Below are 16,758 nucleotides of genomic sequence, written 5' to 3'. Positions count from 1 at the left end.
AAGCAATAGCCCATTGTGTCTTCATTTCTCTAAAGATTTATTTATGCCTAGGACAGCACACGCAGCTAAGCTTCTACAGCAGCTATCATTTCTATTTCTACCTTGAACGAACACTCGGAATGTTTAGGGCTCCAATCTCCTGATCCTGTGGGTTATGGACAGTGTGGCCTTCGAAGTAAGACAGAGTAACTGAAGATGGAGAATCGTTCCATGTGAATGAATTAATAAATTGTCTATTTGCAGCTTGTCTATCCAGTTTAGAGCCTTTCATGAATAATGGAAAGTGTGCAAGATGAATGGCACTTTTGTCCCTTTCTTCCCTCTCCTCCTCCTCCCACTGGCCCCTTGTTCCACACCTTCCTGATCTCACACCTGGATGCATCTCTCCCTGCCACCAGGAGCAGGAGGGGGCTGTGGGTATGATCTTACTCAAACTGCATGGGACTTGATTGCAGGGTGCTCTGTTTACTGATGCCCTAGCACCACGAAAAGACTAAGTAAAACATAGTCTCATTAAGCTCATGCTTAATGAAAGTGTTTAAGTATCTTTCTGACTTGGGGAAAAAAGACATTGAACCATGTTGCTGTGATGCGTAAGGTAAGTGGATGGGGTGGTGGGTATAGGTGCAGTTTGCAAGACTGGGCAGGCAGAGCACAAGCAGCCATTCCGCTGTTCAAAAGCCCGAAGAGGATTTTATTGATGGTTTGCAAAACAGATTTAAAAGGTCTTTTTTATTTAAAACAATACGTCACAGGTGATGACTCACCGTTTGATAAGCCAATTCCTGTCTGCAGAAAGTGGTTAACCCAGTTAATTAAGGGGACATTTCTGAAAGCAGTGCAAAAGAGCGTGAAGATGTTTTTCCATCCACTGTAATGAGCAGAGTTCGCTGCTGGCTCTGACGTGCTCTCTGGTGGCAGAATGTTTGCTGCAGATCAGGGACTGCAGGCAGGCTGTGGGGCTGAGAGCCAGCTGCTTTGTGACAGTAAAGCTTTGTGGTCATTCAGGGGAAGGAATCTGAGGTAATGTGATCTTAGTCCATGTCCAGAATCAGAGAATACTAACTCGGGTATGGTTTTAGACTGAGCATCTCCCCAAACGTATAGATACATCATAAGATAGTCACTTTTCAAGCATTCCTCTCTCAGATCTCCACCCACTGATTTCAGCTCTGATGCTGTCTTTGCATGTATCTGTCTCCAGTAACATTTCAAACACACCTGTGTTACTCTTGTGTGGATGTCTTCAGTCTGACCCAGTTCATCAGCACAGAACAGGAGCATCACATGGCGAAAGCCACAGCACTTTCCAAACAGTTCCTCCTGTAATCAACAGGAAGACTTCATAATTAACATTATTCTAGCAAAGCTGAAATCAACCCAGAGGGAATTGTGCTTCATAGCACAATGTGCTTAATAGCAGTTAACAGAAACTTTGGTGAAAGAAAATGCTTAGAAAATAGTGGAAGTACCACTCCATGCACATATAGGATTTCTGTCCAGCCACAGACACTAAATGCAGTGCAGAAAACAGCAAGCAGCATGTAGCCATTGGAAATATGGTCTCAAAGAGTCAGAGACTCACATGTGCCAAAGAGCATCGAGCTCCTCCATCCTGGTAGGTGCATGCTGAAGTCCCATTGCACAAGGCCACCGTCTGCCATGCACTCAAGCAAGGCATGCACTGTTGGTCCTAATAGCCCAGGGCTCCAAAAGTTCTCCATGAGCTGTCAGAGGAGTAGGCCCAACTTGAAGTTGAGTGGCTCTTCTGAAACAAAGCACTGCATCTTTGTAGCTAGTAACAAGCACAAAAGTCCTATATATCCTAAGCCTGGCTTCAGAGCAGAAAACAAACTGGAGTCTCTCCCTTTTGGTGCTGCCGGCACATTCAGTTCGGTGTGGCCCAGGCTAACCTTAGCTGTCTAATTGTGCCTGTGTGGTTGGTAGGCTCATGGTCCCTAGCACTATGTGTAGCAGGACCGAGGACATCAAAACCCTGGAACAGTGTCTCTGTAAGTTTAGATTATTAAATTTCCAAGGTACATGCTACAAAGGAGGAGGTGAGTGTTCTTCAGACTTACTGTACTACGCGCATTTCAGAACAAATTCTATATACAAGTTCTGTTGTTTTTCTTTCTTTAATTTAAACAAGTTGAGCTGTAATGGAAGGAAGCTGTGTATCAGTGAATGAAAAAGAAAGAAAAACAAAACAAAACAAAAAACCACCACAACCAGATAATCTTGAAGAATAATCCGTGTATGTCAAGATAAAATTGCTGAATGTGAAGGTGATACAAAATTCTCTCTCTCAGTGGCCAAAATCTGACAGACCCCATTCCTGACACAATGCTGTGACCCCACAGGTCTTGTAGGGAAATAACTGAAAGTGGAAATTGCCCACAGTCATTCACAGGGATTCAGAACACCTTATTTTAAGCCTATAGGATATACATTATATGGAGAAGCTGTAAAAATTCTGAGTCTGTGTGTATCTCCTAGTGCAGGAATGAACATCAAACTCCTGTCCGTTTAGAAAGTACTCTGGAAAATAGAAGGGATTAGCGCACTATTGTTCTGCTTGAAAATGTCAGCATGCTACAGGAATTCTAAGCATCCAGCCACGCTCATTACACAGCTGCTCAAAAAGGACTTCTGATGAGTTTACTCCTTTACACCCAGCAGAGGGTGGTAGATGCTAGAATTTGTATTTACAGCATTGGAAATACCATTTGATTCACTCTTCAGGTATGATTTTTTTGCAATAGTCTCTCATTATCTGAAGTTGGCTCACAGCTGCAGACACACAGGGCAGATGAAATGAGTCTTATGTACACAGTAACTGGCTACTTCAGCATGCAGGCAAATGAAGATAAAGCAGCACATTACTGAGCTGTTCCCTAACTCAGTGATGTAACACATCTTTGTGTTTCATGCAGATTAAAACTTACAATATAGATCAAACCAGAGCAGCTGCTCATGGAAAATGAGGTACAAATGTAATGAGGCACTCAGCTGATTCAATTCAAAAAAGCATTGTTGAATTCAGAGAAGAAACTAATTTTCTATGCTACCTCTGTTTAAAGTAACTTTATAGTTTACCTGTGTTTAAATAAACAGCGAAATTATTAAAAATGAGAAGATTTTAAAACCTTTAAGTGGTTTCATGCTCTAGCTCCTTGGCACTACTTTGATCTTATAAAGCCAACTTCCCTCATAATTTTCTTACATGTCTACTTCTGTCTCCATCTCTCTGCGTTCACCTAGCTGTGCTTAGTTCTGGCTTCACTGGGATAACTGTTGTTCCTCTGCTTTGGCAGAGTGCTGTGGTATTTGACTTTCAGCAAAAACACCAGAACTAAATGAATGGTAGCAGTCTTTTCATGCTAGAGTGCCCGCAGCTGGCAAGCCAGTCCCTTGCATGGAACTGTACTCAGTTGCCTGCCCCTGGCTCTTGAGGCTCCAAAAATCCTGCACCTCTCCTCCTAAGCAGTCCTCAAAACAGAAAAGGAGGTAGGGAGTGGGTGTGGGATGTATTCATGTTGGTTTCATGTACTCCACAGGTTTCATGCCAGGATGACATGACCTCATGTTCCCCTGCCAGCACTTGTATGTGCCTGTGTGTCCCCTTTCTCTCACTGTCAAAACCTAAAAGTTTCAAAGAGGCCTGAAGCATCAACAGCTGGTAAATCTCCACATATTTGTATCAGAGACCTTAGGAGCCTGTCTCCTCTTGCTCTTCCAGCCCCAGAGTACTCACTGCTGGGAACACACAGTACTATTGTCCCCTGAAGAGCAGCAGCAGAGGCACAGCAGGCTTCCAAACCCAGCAGGGCATTGCTGTCCCAGCATAGGGGCACATTTCTAGCTGCTGTCTTCTCATCACTCCTCTCTCTCATCCCTTTCCAAACATGGCGTAGTGGCAGGTGGCTAAGCACCACCCCTTCCCAGCGGGATGGAGGAGAGAATTGAAAAAAAATCCAACAAAGTAGAACTCATGCCTTGAGATAAAACTATTTACAAAGACAGAGAAAAGGAAAAAGATTATAGTTATGACTATATGTATATACAAATGTATATAACAAGTGATGCTCAAGCAGTTGCTCACTATCCATCAATCAATGCCCAGCTAGCCCCCTGAGCAGCAGAAAAGAGCAAGAACTCCCACTCCCTTCAAAATTCTCCTTTGTGAGAAGTGTTGGTGATAGGTGGACGGTTGGACTGGATGATCTTGTAGGTCTTTTCCAACCTTGATGATTCTATGATGCTATGTCATATGGTATGGAATAGCCCTTTGGCCAGTTTAAGTCAGCTGACTTGATTCTGTTTCCTCCCAGCTACTTTGCCAGTTCCTCCAGTCTGAGGGGTGATCAAGTGGTGGCCCACAATGACTGCAAGACTTAGGGTTTTTACCTTTTAAGACAGAATTACAGATGGCTTTATGAAACAAACAAAAAAAAATCTAGGAAATACTTGATAGGGAACTAGAGTCGTCCAAGAGGCAGAAAACAAGGAAGGAAGAAATGTTATGGTTCATAGCTAGGGAACAGGATGGCATTTCAGATGAAGTCACTGAGATTGCATCTCGAAGGATTTTGAAGTTTCACCTCGGGATACAAAATCGTGAGTGAGGAAAAGGCACAATAAATCCTGGGGAACTCTTATGGGAGAAAAAAATGTCCATCTTAAAGCCCTCCTCAGACTGTCTTCAGCTGAAGATCTGAGGAGGCAACAGGAAGGACTGCCTCTACTTTCTGAGGGGCCATCACAGGAGCCACATAGCACTGTTTGCTTCACCTCCCTCTTGTTACTCCAGAACAAACTGATATAAGCACAGCACTCAGGACATTCAATTCAGTATCCCAATTCACGTAATTCTGAGCTTTTTGCCCTTCTTTCCTCAGATATTGACTCTTCCTTCCTGGGCTGCACTTGGCGATGTAAGCTATGTAATGCTGCTCGTAAACATCTGGGAGGTGCGGCTAAGCCGTGGATTATTTATCAGGGAAAAGTCAAGCTCAAACAGGAGATAATTACAGAAACGTGGTACGTAAATGTACACTCTCAGCAGAGTTTCTGAAGTTATGTCAAAGCTTTTGTCAAAAGAGAAGAGAAACTTTGAGACATCTGTCAGAGCTGCAATCCAACTTCTTCTCCATGTAGGACAATTTCTTCTATGTTTCTGTGATAATTTAGATTTAGCAATTCACAAAATGGAAGAGTAACCATCTTGAAGGGGAAATGATGAGCTCAGCTTACCTCAAGGTCAGGACACTGTCTTGATTGACAGCCCAAATTTGATCTACCAGCAAGGGTTACTAACAAAGAAGTTACTTACTCTTCCAGGTAAGTAAAAGGTTACTCATCACATACCGTTGTTTACCACATGAGCCATGGAGTGTCTGAGAGTTTCACAGGAAAGGGAGGCTTTGATGAAAAATATTTATGGTTAACAGTAATCAGAGACAGAGAAAGCCAGTGCTCCTGAAGTTGTTCCGTGCTACAAAGATACAGGTTTTCTGAGCAAAGCAGCCAGCAAGAGGGAGTCGCAGTTTTATCATATGATAGTTTTAAAAAGCAAAGATTTAAGAAAAAATCCATCACTTTTTGTGTCAGAAGGTGGATATTTTTAAGACCTTGAACAGCAAGAATTCCAGCCTTACCCTGCATTTGTCTGCACCTTCCAGCCGGAGCAGGATGGAGGACTTGAACCTGTACTACAGCAGTCCAACATCTGCCAAGCTTCTGGTGCCTGTATGTCCTGAAGTACTGATGGGCAGGACCAAGGTCAGCACAGCACTCCTGTTCATCTTGCAACTCTTTGGACAGCAGTGAATTAAACTTTCATACTTTTACACACTTACAAAACCACATACATTACTCCCAACTGCTGCAGCGGGTACTGCTGGCTGCCACTGCCCCGAGCTGCTCCAGGTCTCCTGCTGGTCGGGGAGAGCCCACGGCCACTAACTGCTCTCACCGCCATGCTACCCTCTGCTTTCCCCCACAGATGGGGCCATGCACATCCTCAAGCACCCAAAGCCTTCCATCCGCAGAGTAGCACAGAGCACTGCATGCCGGTGCTCTGGGACAGACTTTCAGAGTGCTTTCATCCACTGGTACCAGCACAAACCCAGGGAGGCCCTGAAGCACGTTCCATACACAGGACTGAGGGAGTCTGTCTTCTCAGATGAGACTTACAAGGAACCTTTCTGGGACAGCAAGAAGCAGGCAGGCCCATCTGCACTCTGACAATGAGAAGCTGCAAAGGCGCAGGAAGCAACCTATTACTGTGCTTACTGGCAGCCCACAGCCCGAGAGAACCCCCAGCTGCCAGCACACAACTTGGCTGCGCTCTCCCTGCGGGCAGGGGCTGCAGCCCTCCCCTGGTGCTGCCCTGCTGCCTGGCTGGGCAGCTCACCTGGGCTGGGACGTGACAAACAGCACACGGGGCTGTGCGGCTGCTGTGGGCGACCGGCCTGCAAGGGGGAGAAGGGAAAGGGAGCTGCACGCCGGGGAGAGGCAAGGTCCAGTTTAACCCCAGGTGTCTGCTGGGTGTGGCTGTGGAGGGAAATGGCCGCAAATGCTTCTTGACCCCTTGGCACATCGCACAGCCTCACTGGGTAACACAGAAACAAGTGATTTCCGCTGCTCGGATCTGCTTTGCCACCCCTCAAGTGTGACCCTGAGGCCAAACCTTCCACAGGTCCACAGGGAAGCTCCAAGTTCAAGCAGCAACCATGTGGCTGCTGACAGCTCTTGTCCTGGCAGCTGCCTTCTCCTGTACGTGCCCTACTCACCACACTGCCTGCGTGACCAGCGGGAACTTCTGCTGTTCCAGCTGCGTCTTCCCAGTTTCCCTCTTCCTTTCCCTTAGGTGGCTCTGCGCAAGCCCTGCTGCAAAGTCCGGTGTCCATCACCAAGCCTGAAAGCAAAACGGTGCTCATCACGTGCCGCATCTCCGTCTCCAGCTTGGACAAAGTGTTCATTCACTGGTACCGCAAGAGGCCTGGGGCAGCTCCTAAGCGCATTGCCTACATGGCAACCAGGCTGTTCCTTGAGAATGAGTCTGATGAGGGCAAATTCAGCATGGAGAAGGACCTGGCCAGATCTGAGTGCACCCTGACAGTGGGCAGAGTCACTGCACAAGACGCTGCTACCTACTACTGTGCCAGATGGGATGCACAGCAGCACAGAGCCATAGGGAACCTGCACAAAGTCATGTTATGTTTGCCCCAGACTATGAGGGCCCTCTGTTCTGCTGCTTTCTCACAGCATCTCCTGATGGCTGCGTGGGGCCCCTCTCTGGGTGGCCGCTACTGAGTCACATCCTCCCCTCAGGCACAGCCCCTGTCCCTCCCACACAGCTGGGGGCTTTCTCTGGGGCAGAGGCAAGCAGGCACCGAGAGAATGCTGCTGCTGCCAGTTCTGGCCCTGGCTGAAGCCTGCTTGCATCCATTCCCCTCCCCATGGAGGCTCCGCTTGCAGCAGCGGCAGGACGCTGCCATGCGTACACCTGCAGGCAGCAGGCTGGCAGTGCTTGCTGCGTTTTCTCTCCTTCTGATAGATGGACATGCACAAGTGCTGCTGAAACAGAGCCCACCATCTCTCACCAGAAAGAGATTCACAGCTGCGAATTTTGACTGCAAAGTCGAGGGCATAGCTGACTTCCAGGGAGCCTACATCCACTGGTACCGACAAATGCCTGACGGAGCTCCTGAACGGATTCTCTATGTGACAGCAGAAGCAGAAGTTACCTATGATTCAGGTTACAATAAGAACAAGTATCTGTCTTCTAAAATACAGAATAACATCTGCATTCTCTCAGTTCTAAACATAGGTGCTGATGATGAAGGTACCTACTACTGTGCCTACTGGGAGTATCACAGAGGGAGCAGTTTGCAGGCAGCCCCTACAGAAAGCAGGCTGCAACCTGAGAGGCACACTTTCTTTCAAGTGCCGACAACCACAGCTGCCTTCCTGCCCCCATCTCTCAGCCTTCAGGACATCCCCACAAGCTTACACTGAGGAAGGAAATCCAAGAGAAGAGCCAAGACACTTACGTGGCAACCATGTTCACAACCCACTGCCCGTGTGACTGTTCTGTGCAGCCTGAGTCCATCGTTGCCTCTCCGCAAAACGAGCTGTCCTCCATCTAATGTACATTGCCTAAATTCCTACAGGCTCAGGCTGGATGATGGGATGACACCATCACTCTGCCTACAATATTTTTTTTTTGGATTTTTATCACAGGCATGGCATCACTAAATGACATGATACAAAATGATGAATGTATCCCAAGGAAAATGACAATAGAAGTTCACAGTACCTTTCCAGACATGAGGTTCATAGAGCGTGCTGCAGTCAATAAAGACCAGTAGAAGATCCAGACCTAGTTCACACTGTTAGTCAGAGAATGGGAAACCTTTCTCAGGAAAGATCATGTGCTGGGGTGCGTGCTGTTTCTGGGGACAAACAACGTCAGGGGTTGGTGCAGAAGGCTGAGCAGGTCCCCTGAAGCTGCCCCAAGCAAGAGGAAGATGGGAGCTCACCATGAACTAGTCAATATGTGCTACAAAAGCAGGCAGCGCTTTCTAGGAAGGGCTGATGAAATGTGCTTCTTGGTCAGCCCTGGAGGTCTGAGAGAGTTACATTGGTAAGGGCACAACTGAACTGAATTCCACTTTTTCTGCGAGCTTAACAAGATTGATAGGTAAGTTTGAGTAGAATATAGGAGATACGTCGGTAGATACATAGAGAGATGCACAAAGAAAAAGCTATCAGATTGAATATTTTAGGTCCTCTCTACACTCTTACTGATGGGTTATTGTTTGCCCAAGAATTTCCCACGCACAAATACGCACTCCATGGTAATGAGCTCAAGACCTACCATTGGGTGAGCCATGAATCATTTCCTCCTCCCAGCTGATGACTCTTTCTCCACCTGGATGGCTTTCTAATACTTCTGCCGCTACTTCACTTCTACATTTTGCTCCTGCAGACAGCATGCTGCTGCTTCCCTTACTCATTGCAACTTCATACTGGTCCCGTAAGTGCTGTTTCCTTTCTCCTCTCCCCGCTGTGCATGGAGAACACAGTCCCAGCTCCAGAGCTTGGGGGTTCCTCACCTTCATGCAGTTTCTCTCTGTCCCCTTGCAGGTGGAGATGCACAGGCTGTACCGGTGCAAAGCCCGGCAGAGCACAGGCTGGTGGAGGGCAGCTCAGTCACCATGACATGCCAGCTGAGTGGTGTAACCTATGTGCACTGGTACAGGCAGCTTCCTGGGGAGCCACCCAAGAGGATACTGTATATGTCGGGATCCTCACCTACCTTTGACAACAGCAATGATAGACAGAAGTTTCAAGTGCAAAAAAATCCTTCCAACTATGTTCTGACAATAAAGAAATCAACCCAGGGGGATACCGGTACTTACTATTGTGCATATTGGTATTGGTATTATGAAGGCTTCACAGCATTAGATGGGCAAAGATAAGCCATACAAAAAGGCATTTGGCACTCTGACCCTCAAGCTCTCAACTCCCGCCAGATGCAGACACTTGTTTATCTCACCTTTCTCTGATGATTTTCTGCAGCAGGATAGGAAAAGCAGAAGATTAACATGGCGACTGCTAAATGGATTATGCTAATTAATACTCAGAATACTTTTTCCATACTTACACATATCTGTAACCTGCAGAAACTGGATGGTCTTGGTCACTTAAGGTTATAAACAGGTGACTTTGCTGTTATGGTGAAGAACTGACTGTACGCAGAGCGCTCACCTGACAGTGAACGCAGACTGTCTGTGCCTGTGAACAAAGAGTAGGTGTAAATTTCCCTTCTTGCTTAAAGTCCTTGGAGCAAGCGGAGAAACATATCTCAGTCCCCTTGGGGCTCTCTCTTGAAAAAAGGCATACGTGCGAAACAGTAAGAGAAAACTACATCATCGTCTATCTACCCCTCCTTATTTGTTTTCTGCTGTCTGCCCTTACTTTTCACTTACTACCAACTGCTACTACAGCCCAGAAAGCCCAGTTTTATGGTCACGATTTCTCACCTGATGTGTCCGGACAGAACTTAACTCTTCCGCCGTGGCCAGTCCTCCAACATGCCCATTTCTTTGAAAAGCAGGCAGGACCACCACTTTCTAATCAACCTCAGCAATCTCTGGTCTTGCTCCTTTCCCACGTGGCTCTAGCTTCTTCACAAGCACAGCCCCCCATTGTCATGCGCAGAAAAAACGTCACTGGAGACTTCTTCTCCCACTCAGTGCTGTCCCCATCTGGGGCCTCGCTCACACATCTCCGAGTCTCAGCGGCAGCTGAGTGGGAGCAGCAAACATGCTGCTGCTGGCAGCTCTTATGGTCGCAACTCCATGGTCGTGTAAGTCCTTCAGATTATTTTTCCTCACAGGCACCCATGGGCTACCTGACAGATACATTCCTCAGTGAATGGTTCCCCATGAATAACATCATTAACATTATTTCTCCTCTTTTTTCTATTTTCTATCGGATTTCTTTTTCTTTCTTTTTCTTTCATAATTGCAGATGGATTTGCACAGGAAACTCCCATACAGAGCCCTGTATCCATCACCATGTCACGAGGAACTGCAGATCTGAAGTGTCATTTTAAAGACTTCTCTGGAAATTTTGATAACACTGTCATACACTGGTACCAACAGAAGGAGAATAGAGCTCCAGAGAGGATGATCTACTTTACATCAGGGACAGTAGTAGCAGATGAGAGCTTCCAAAGGCACAGGTATAGGATTCAAACTATTCCTGCACAAAAACTTTGCACTCTTACAATAAGAAATGTAATTCCAGATGATGCTGCTACTTACTTCTGTGCCTACTGGACCCTCACTGTGGCAGAAGTGAGAACAATCACCTCAGCAAATACTTCCTCGGCAGCTCAACCACAAATCGTAGAGTCATCGAATCATAGAAACAAACACCAAGGTTGGAAAAGACCTACAAGAACATCCAGTCCAAACATCCACCTATCGTCTAGACTTCTCACTAGTCCATGTCCCTCAGTACAGCATCTAAACGTTCCTTCAACACCTCCAGAGTTGGTGACTCCACCATCTCCCTGGGCAGCCCATTCCAGCACCTCACCCCTCTTTCAGAAAAGTAGTATTTCCTAACGTCCAGCCTGAATCTCCCCTGGTGCAACTTGAGGCCATTCCCTCCAGTCCTATCACTTACTAATCATTTGAAAGATACCACATCAACTCCCATGGTGTGGATGAGCCGCTCAGCCAGAAGCACTTCCACCTAAGTCTCTCCAAAGATTAGGATATCTACTTATATCAAATGACGGATTCTGAAGCTATCTGCAAATGTTAACCATTTCTTCAGAGACAAATCTATTTGGTGATAATCTTAACCTGGAAAGTTATATTGCTGGAAGGGAATCTGCTCAGCACACGTGTCTTCTTGCAACAGATACCACAAAGTTTAATTTGTAATTATGCCTACTGGGAGACTTGCTGTGTTAGAAATCTTCAGTACAAAACTTAGACAGCAGCTGGCACTAAGGTATTAGTTGTGTGAGATCCCATCACTACCATACTCCTTTCGTATTTATCTAGAATCAGGTACCGGACCGATTTCTGCTCGGAGCTCACAAGAATAGCAGTGGACTGATACATGTTTCATCCGTCCTGGAAGATTTTGGCAACAGGGCTTTAGTCTCATGTTCTCTCCATACAACTCCTAACACAAATGTGATTTGAATTAACTGAGGTTGCCGACATTGGAGATTGTCCTGGGCTGCCACTGCAAGGCGTGACCAAGTGCATGCATCTCTCTCCCTTCTCATTAAAATCTGTCCCATCCTTTTCTCTACCTCGCTCATGTGCTGAAGCCACCTACCTGCCTGTCCTGCCTTAAAGTTAAACGGACGTGGCTGTTGGTATTTACTAGGTAGAGAGGGAGTCGTCCAATCCGTTTAGCAATATGTGCTTAACACCACATTGCCACCTGTTTTTCTGCTTTAGTTTTCCAGTATTTCTTTCCAAGAAGTGTTTGCGTCTCTTCTGAGGCTCAAAACTGACATCCTGCGGCTGCGCATTTCCTCCTACACTCCAAATCACAGGCAGGGTGCATGCTCACACTGCTGCTGCCCCATTGCTGAAAGCTGATACCTACTGGCTCTTCAGCGGAGGGGAGCATGGGCTGAGGGCATTTTGTCATGCTGGAGATGGGTGAGCAAGCTGGGGCAGCTGAATGGGGTCTCTCATGGAAAAGGGACATTCCTCCCATCCACTCTGAGTGACAGCACATGCTCACTGCCCACCAGGGTGGCCTCTCAGCTGGCAGCCTTGCACCTGATGCCCAGCTGGAGCTGCTCTTTGTCTCAGTCCTTTCTCAGCAGCTCCAAGCACAAAATTCACGTCCTTGGACTGAGCAGTAGTGCTTGCATTTCTCTGAAAAGCAGAAGGGATGATAATCTTCTAACCAACCTCAACATTTGCTGGGCTTGCTCGTTTCCCTGGCTGATGTGTTATCACAGCCCCATGTTGTCATGCACAGAATAAACATTGCTGGAGACTTCTCCTCCAACTCACTGCGGTACCCATCCGGGACCCTGCTCACACATCCCTGAGTCTCAACAGCAGCTGAGTGGGAGCTGCAAACGTGCTGCTGCTGGCAGCTCTTATGGTCACAACTGCATGGTCTTAAAGTCCTTCAGCTTACTTTTCCTCACAGGCACCCATGGACAACCTGACAGATTCCTTCCCAAGTCTATGGTTGCCAATGAATAACATAATTTCACCTTTGTTTCTCTCTTTTTTTTTTTTTTCTTTATTTGTGGATGGATTTGCACAGGAAACTCCCATACAGAGCCCTGTATCCATCACCATGTCACGAGGAAATACAGAGCTGAAGTGTCATTTTAATGACTTCTCGGGAAATTTTGATAACACTGTCGTACACTGGTATCAACAGAAGAAGAATAAAGCTCCAGTGTGGATACTCTATGTTACATCAGTTTCAACCGAATTAGATGAGGGCTTGCAAAGGCACAAATTTAAAATTGAAAGGGATTTTAGTCAGAAACTTTGCACTCTTACAATAAGAAATGTAATTCAAGATGATGCAGCTACTTACTATTCTGCCTACTAGGACCCTCACATGTGTCTTCTTGAAAGAGGCACCACGAAGTTTCATTTCTAATTATGGCTACTGCAAGATTTGCTGGGTTAGAAATCTTCAGAACAAAACGTAGACACTAGCCATGTTTAGACATTAGTTGTAAGAGAGCACATTAGACGGGTGAGCAAGCTGGGGCACCTGCATGAGGTCCATCATGGGATGAGGTCAGACCTCCAACCCACTCTGGAGGATGGCACATGTTCTCTGCCCACCAAGGTGGCCTCTAGACAGGCAGCTTTGCACCTGGTGCCCAGATGGAGCTGCTCTTGCACTCAGTCATTTCTCAGCAGTTCTTACACAAGTTGCAAGTCCTTCGATTTAGAAGTGGTTCATGCATTTCTATGAAAAATGTGTAGGATGAGAACCTTCCAACCAATCTCAGCATTTGATAGCCTTACTCCTTTCCCAGGCTGCTGAAGCTTCTCTGAAGCACAGCCCTGTGTTGTTATGCACAGAAAAACCATCTCCGGTGACTTCTCCTCCCACTCAGTGCTGTTTCCATCTAAGCCCCCATTCATTCTCCTCCAAGTCTCAACAGCAACTGAGTGGGAGCCACAAACATGCTGCCACTGGCAGCTCTCATGGCCACAACTGCTTGGTTTTGTAAGTCCTGCAACTTTTAACTTCGTTTTCCTCAGAGGGTGCCCTTTGCTGCACTAACTGCTCGTCTAATCCCTGAACATCAGCTAATAACATCGTTCCCCCATCTCTTTTCTTGCAGATGGATTTGCTCAAGAAATTCCAATACAGAGACCTGTATCCATCGCCAGGTTCCAGAAAAGTGCACGTATGTTCTGTGAAATGAATAAATTACCAGGAAGTTTTGATAGCACCGTCATACACTGGTATCAACTGAAGGAGAATAAAGCTCCGGAGAGGATACTCTTCTACGTAGGAGGGAAAACTACAGTCGAAAGTGGTTTTCAAGAGAACAAGTACATGGTTGGTAAAGTTTCTAGTCGGAATCTGTGTATGCTTACAATAAATGATGTAATTCCAGACGACGCTGCTACGTACTACTGTGCCTACTGGGACCCGCACCGTGATAGGGGCTCAGAGAGCATCACGCCACAAATCTCCTTCAACCACTCCTTCAGTCTGAACCACAGGTTTGTTACTGCCTCATTCCCCCAGCCTTCTCACTCCATGTGCTATCAGCTGCTACCCAGAACAAACAGCTAATGCTACACAGATTCAGAGAATCACAAACTCTAAAGGGCAGGAAGGGACCCTGGGAAATCACCCAGTCCAACCTCCCTGCTAAAGCAGATGCCCTAGAGCACGTTACAAGCATTGATAAGATCCTCTATCAGTCTCTTCCAGCCTGAACAGTCCCAGGTCTTTCAGCCTTTCCTCATAAGGCAGATGCTGCATTCTCCTAATCATCTCTGTGGCCTGCCACTGGAATCCCTAGAAGTTCCCTGTCTTTCTTGAACTGGGAAGCCCAGAAGTGAACACAGCACTCCAGATGTGGCCTCGTCAGGGCAGAGTAGAGAGGGAAGATCACCTCCCTCAACCTGCTGGCCACGCTCGTTTCAAAGCACCCCACAATACCACTGGCCTTCTTGGCCACAAGGGCACACTGCTGGCTCACGGTCAACCCGCTGTCCTCCAGGACCCCCAGGTCCTTCTCCACAGAGCTCCTTTCCAGCATTTCTGTCACAAACCTTTACTGACGCACATGGTTGATGCATGCCCCATTTGATATTTTTGCCATTATGAGCACTCCAGTCTTCAGACACACATCTACCCTTTGTAAGGGCAAGGAAAGTCTTCACTGCCTGAAGAATTAACACATCAGTACTGGAAACTCAGCTGCTCCATTGCTGTGGTTTGCCTAGCCATGGCAGGGATTGAGTGATTCTTGAGGAAAGCTAACACGGCACTGATTTTCTGGTCCAGCCATTGTGATCCCCTAGCAAAGGAGACGCAAGAAAAGAACAACAATGTGCTGATGCAAAAAATATTCTTGCCAGTCTCAAGTACTTCCAAAAAAATGTCACCATGTCTCCCCTCTAGTCTACCCTACTCCACATGTAAGACACTCTTAACTGCCTGGAAATATGGTTTACCAGGTTTGGGTACCGCAACATCCTAAGGAGGCCAATTTATGTCAGAGATTTACAAGCTCTTGTCTACCACAAGGGAAGATGTGCTTCTTATAAACTTGCCTGCATGCTTGCTCCCTGGCTCTCATGGCTCTCAGCAAGACCTTTCAGAACACATTCCTCTGGCTTGCTGCACAAGGTCACCAGCAGCCCCCCAAAGGAGTCAACTCCTCCTCCCATGCAACACAGCCCATTCCGTACTGGGGCCACTTTCCTTTTCTGAGTCTCATCAGCAGCCGAGCAGGACAAGCAAACATGCTGCTGCTGGCAGCTCTTGTGGCCACAACCACTTGGTCTTGTACGTTCTTCTTTCTTAAGCTTACTTTTCCTCACAGGAATCCATGCTTGAGCTAAAATTCCCAATTCCCCGACTGTCACTGAATAACATAATTTCTCCTCTTTTTTTTCTTTCTTTCTTAGATGGATTTACATGGGAAATTCCCATACAGAGCCCCGTATCCATCACCAAGTCACAAGGAAGTATACGTCTGCAATGTCATTTTGGAGACTTCTCTGGAAATTTTGGTAACACTGTCATACATTGGTATCAGCTGAAAGAGAATAAAACTCTGGTGAGGATGACCTACTTTACATCAGGGGCAACAGTAGTAGATGAGAGCTCCCAAAGGCACAGATACAGGATTCAAACTATTTCTAGGCAGAAACTTTGTATTCTTACAATAAGAAATGTACTTCCAGATGACGCTGCTACCTACTATTGTGCCTACTGGGTCCCACACTATGGCAGCAGCCCAGCAATCACCACAACCAATACTCCTCCAGCAGCTCAACCACAAGCCATTTGATAGATCCCAACTCACTTCCCCAGCATGGAGGAGTTACCTGAACACATAGGTGGGAGGATTTGCGCGCTGCTGAGCAGTTCCTTGCAGATGCCATCTTGTCATGGTTTTATGATTTTTTCTTTTCAGTATTCCACATCATAACATCATGTAGTGCACTGGGAGTTAAAGAGTTAATGCTCCAGTTCCGTGGACTACCGATTTCCAGGTACCTGGTTCTCCGAAGAGGAAACTACATACCCCAGAGGACTTTGCGTTCAGAGGGAAAGATAAAACTCCTTGTAAGTCACGAGACGCTCTCTTTTATTCACTGCCTGGGAGTGCGTGTTCCTCACCGTCCTGCCTTCAACTCTTAGAGTAAGGCCAGCAGTTTTGAACACTCTCTCTCTCTCTTATTTTATTTGGTTTATTACCCTCAATTCCAATTATATTGTATTATATTGTGTTATCTTGCATTCCAATATCATATTTAGTAAATTAACTTTCCTCCTCACATCGTTGCCGCTGTTCTGTCTTTAGGCCCGACTCCCATCTCTCTACCCTTCCCCTTCTCCCTTCCCCTTTCCAAGGTCATGTGCTTGTGGGTCTCCTGCCCCATTAGTCACAAAACCAGGCCAAAGCAGCCCATAAACCATCAACACCCCCCCCTCCCTTTTTCGGACTGGTGGGTCTGTGGGCCTGCTGTT

The 16,758-nt window shown here is 46.6% G+C and overlaps 1 protein-coding gene, 1 long non-coding RNA gene and 4 gene segments (V, D, J or C); 5 read left to right on the top strand and 1 right to left on the bottom strand.

Annotated features, from left to right (window-relative positions):
- LOC110393234 lies at positions 1,222-10,186 on the bottom strand. Of its 2 annotated transcripts, XR_002434895.1 has the most exons (4): positions 10,056-10,147; positions 9,677-9,807; positions 9,432-9,585; positions 1,222-1,323 (listed from the first exon to the last, which is right to left on the bottom strand). It is a non-coding gene; the product is annotated as an uncharacterized LOC110393234 (long non-coding RNA). The 2 variants fall into 2 exon arrangements; XR_002434894.1 differs by lacking the exon at positions 9,432-9,585 and having other exon boundaries at positions 10,056-10,186.
- On the top strand, positions 6,254-7,417 carry LOC110393230. The segment is given in 2 exon segments: positions 6,254-6,780; positions 6,875-7,417. Coding segments are annotated over 2 exon segments (489 nt in total).
- Positions 7,313-16,758, top strand: part of LOC110393227 — a 10,408-nt gene continuing 962 nt past the window's right edge. Inside the window, 1 exon segment of the V gene segment in view lies at positions 7,313-7,902. Within this exon segment, the coding sequence occupies positions 7,408-7,902 (495 nt within the window).
- LOC110393231 lies at positions 8,911-9,506 on the top strand. The segment is given in 2 exon segments: positions 8,911-9,046; positions 9,157-9,506. Coding segments are annotated over 2 exon segments (456 nt in total).
- Positions 10,281-16,758, top strand: part of LOC110393233 (immunoglobulin kappa light chain) — a 41,667-nt gene continuing 35,189 nt past the window's right edge. Inside the window, exon 1 of the mRNA XM_021385865.1 lies at positions 10,281-10,381. Within this exon, the coding sequence (XP_021241540.1) occupies positions 10,339-10,381 (43 nt within the window). The 5' untranslated portion in view covers positions 10,281-10,338. The remainder of the gene's footprint in view (positions 10,382-16,758) is intronic.
- LOC110393229 lies at positions 13,141-15,892 on the top strand. The segment is given in 3 exon segments: positions 13,141-13,764; positions 13,883-14,270; positions 15,690-15,892. Coding segments are annotated over 3 exon segments (540 nt in total).

This window comes from Numida meleagris, chromosome 2 (genome assembly GCF_002078875.1).
Source record: "Numida meleagris isolate 19003 breed g44 Domestic line chromosome 2, NumMel1.0, whole genome shotgun sequence".
Taxonomy (NCBI): Eukaryota; Metazoa; Chordata; class Aves; order Galliformes; family Numididae; genus Numida; species Numida meleagris.
Note: the sequence above shows the minus strand (reverse complement) of the source record. Positions and strands in the feature narration are given on the sequence as shown.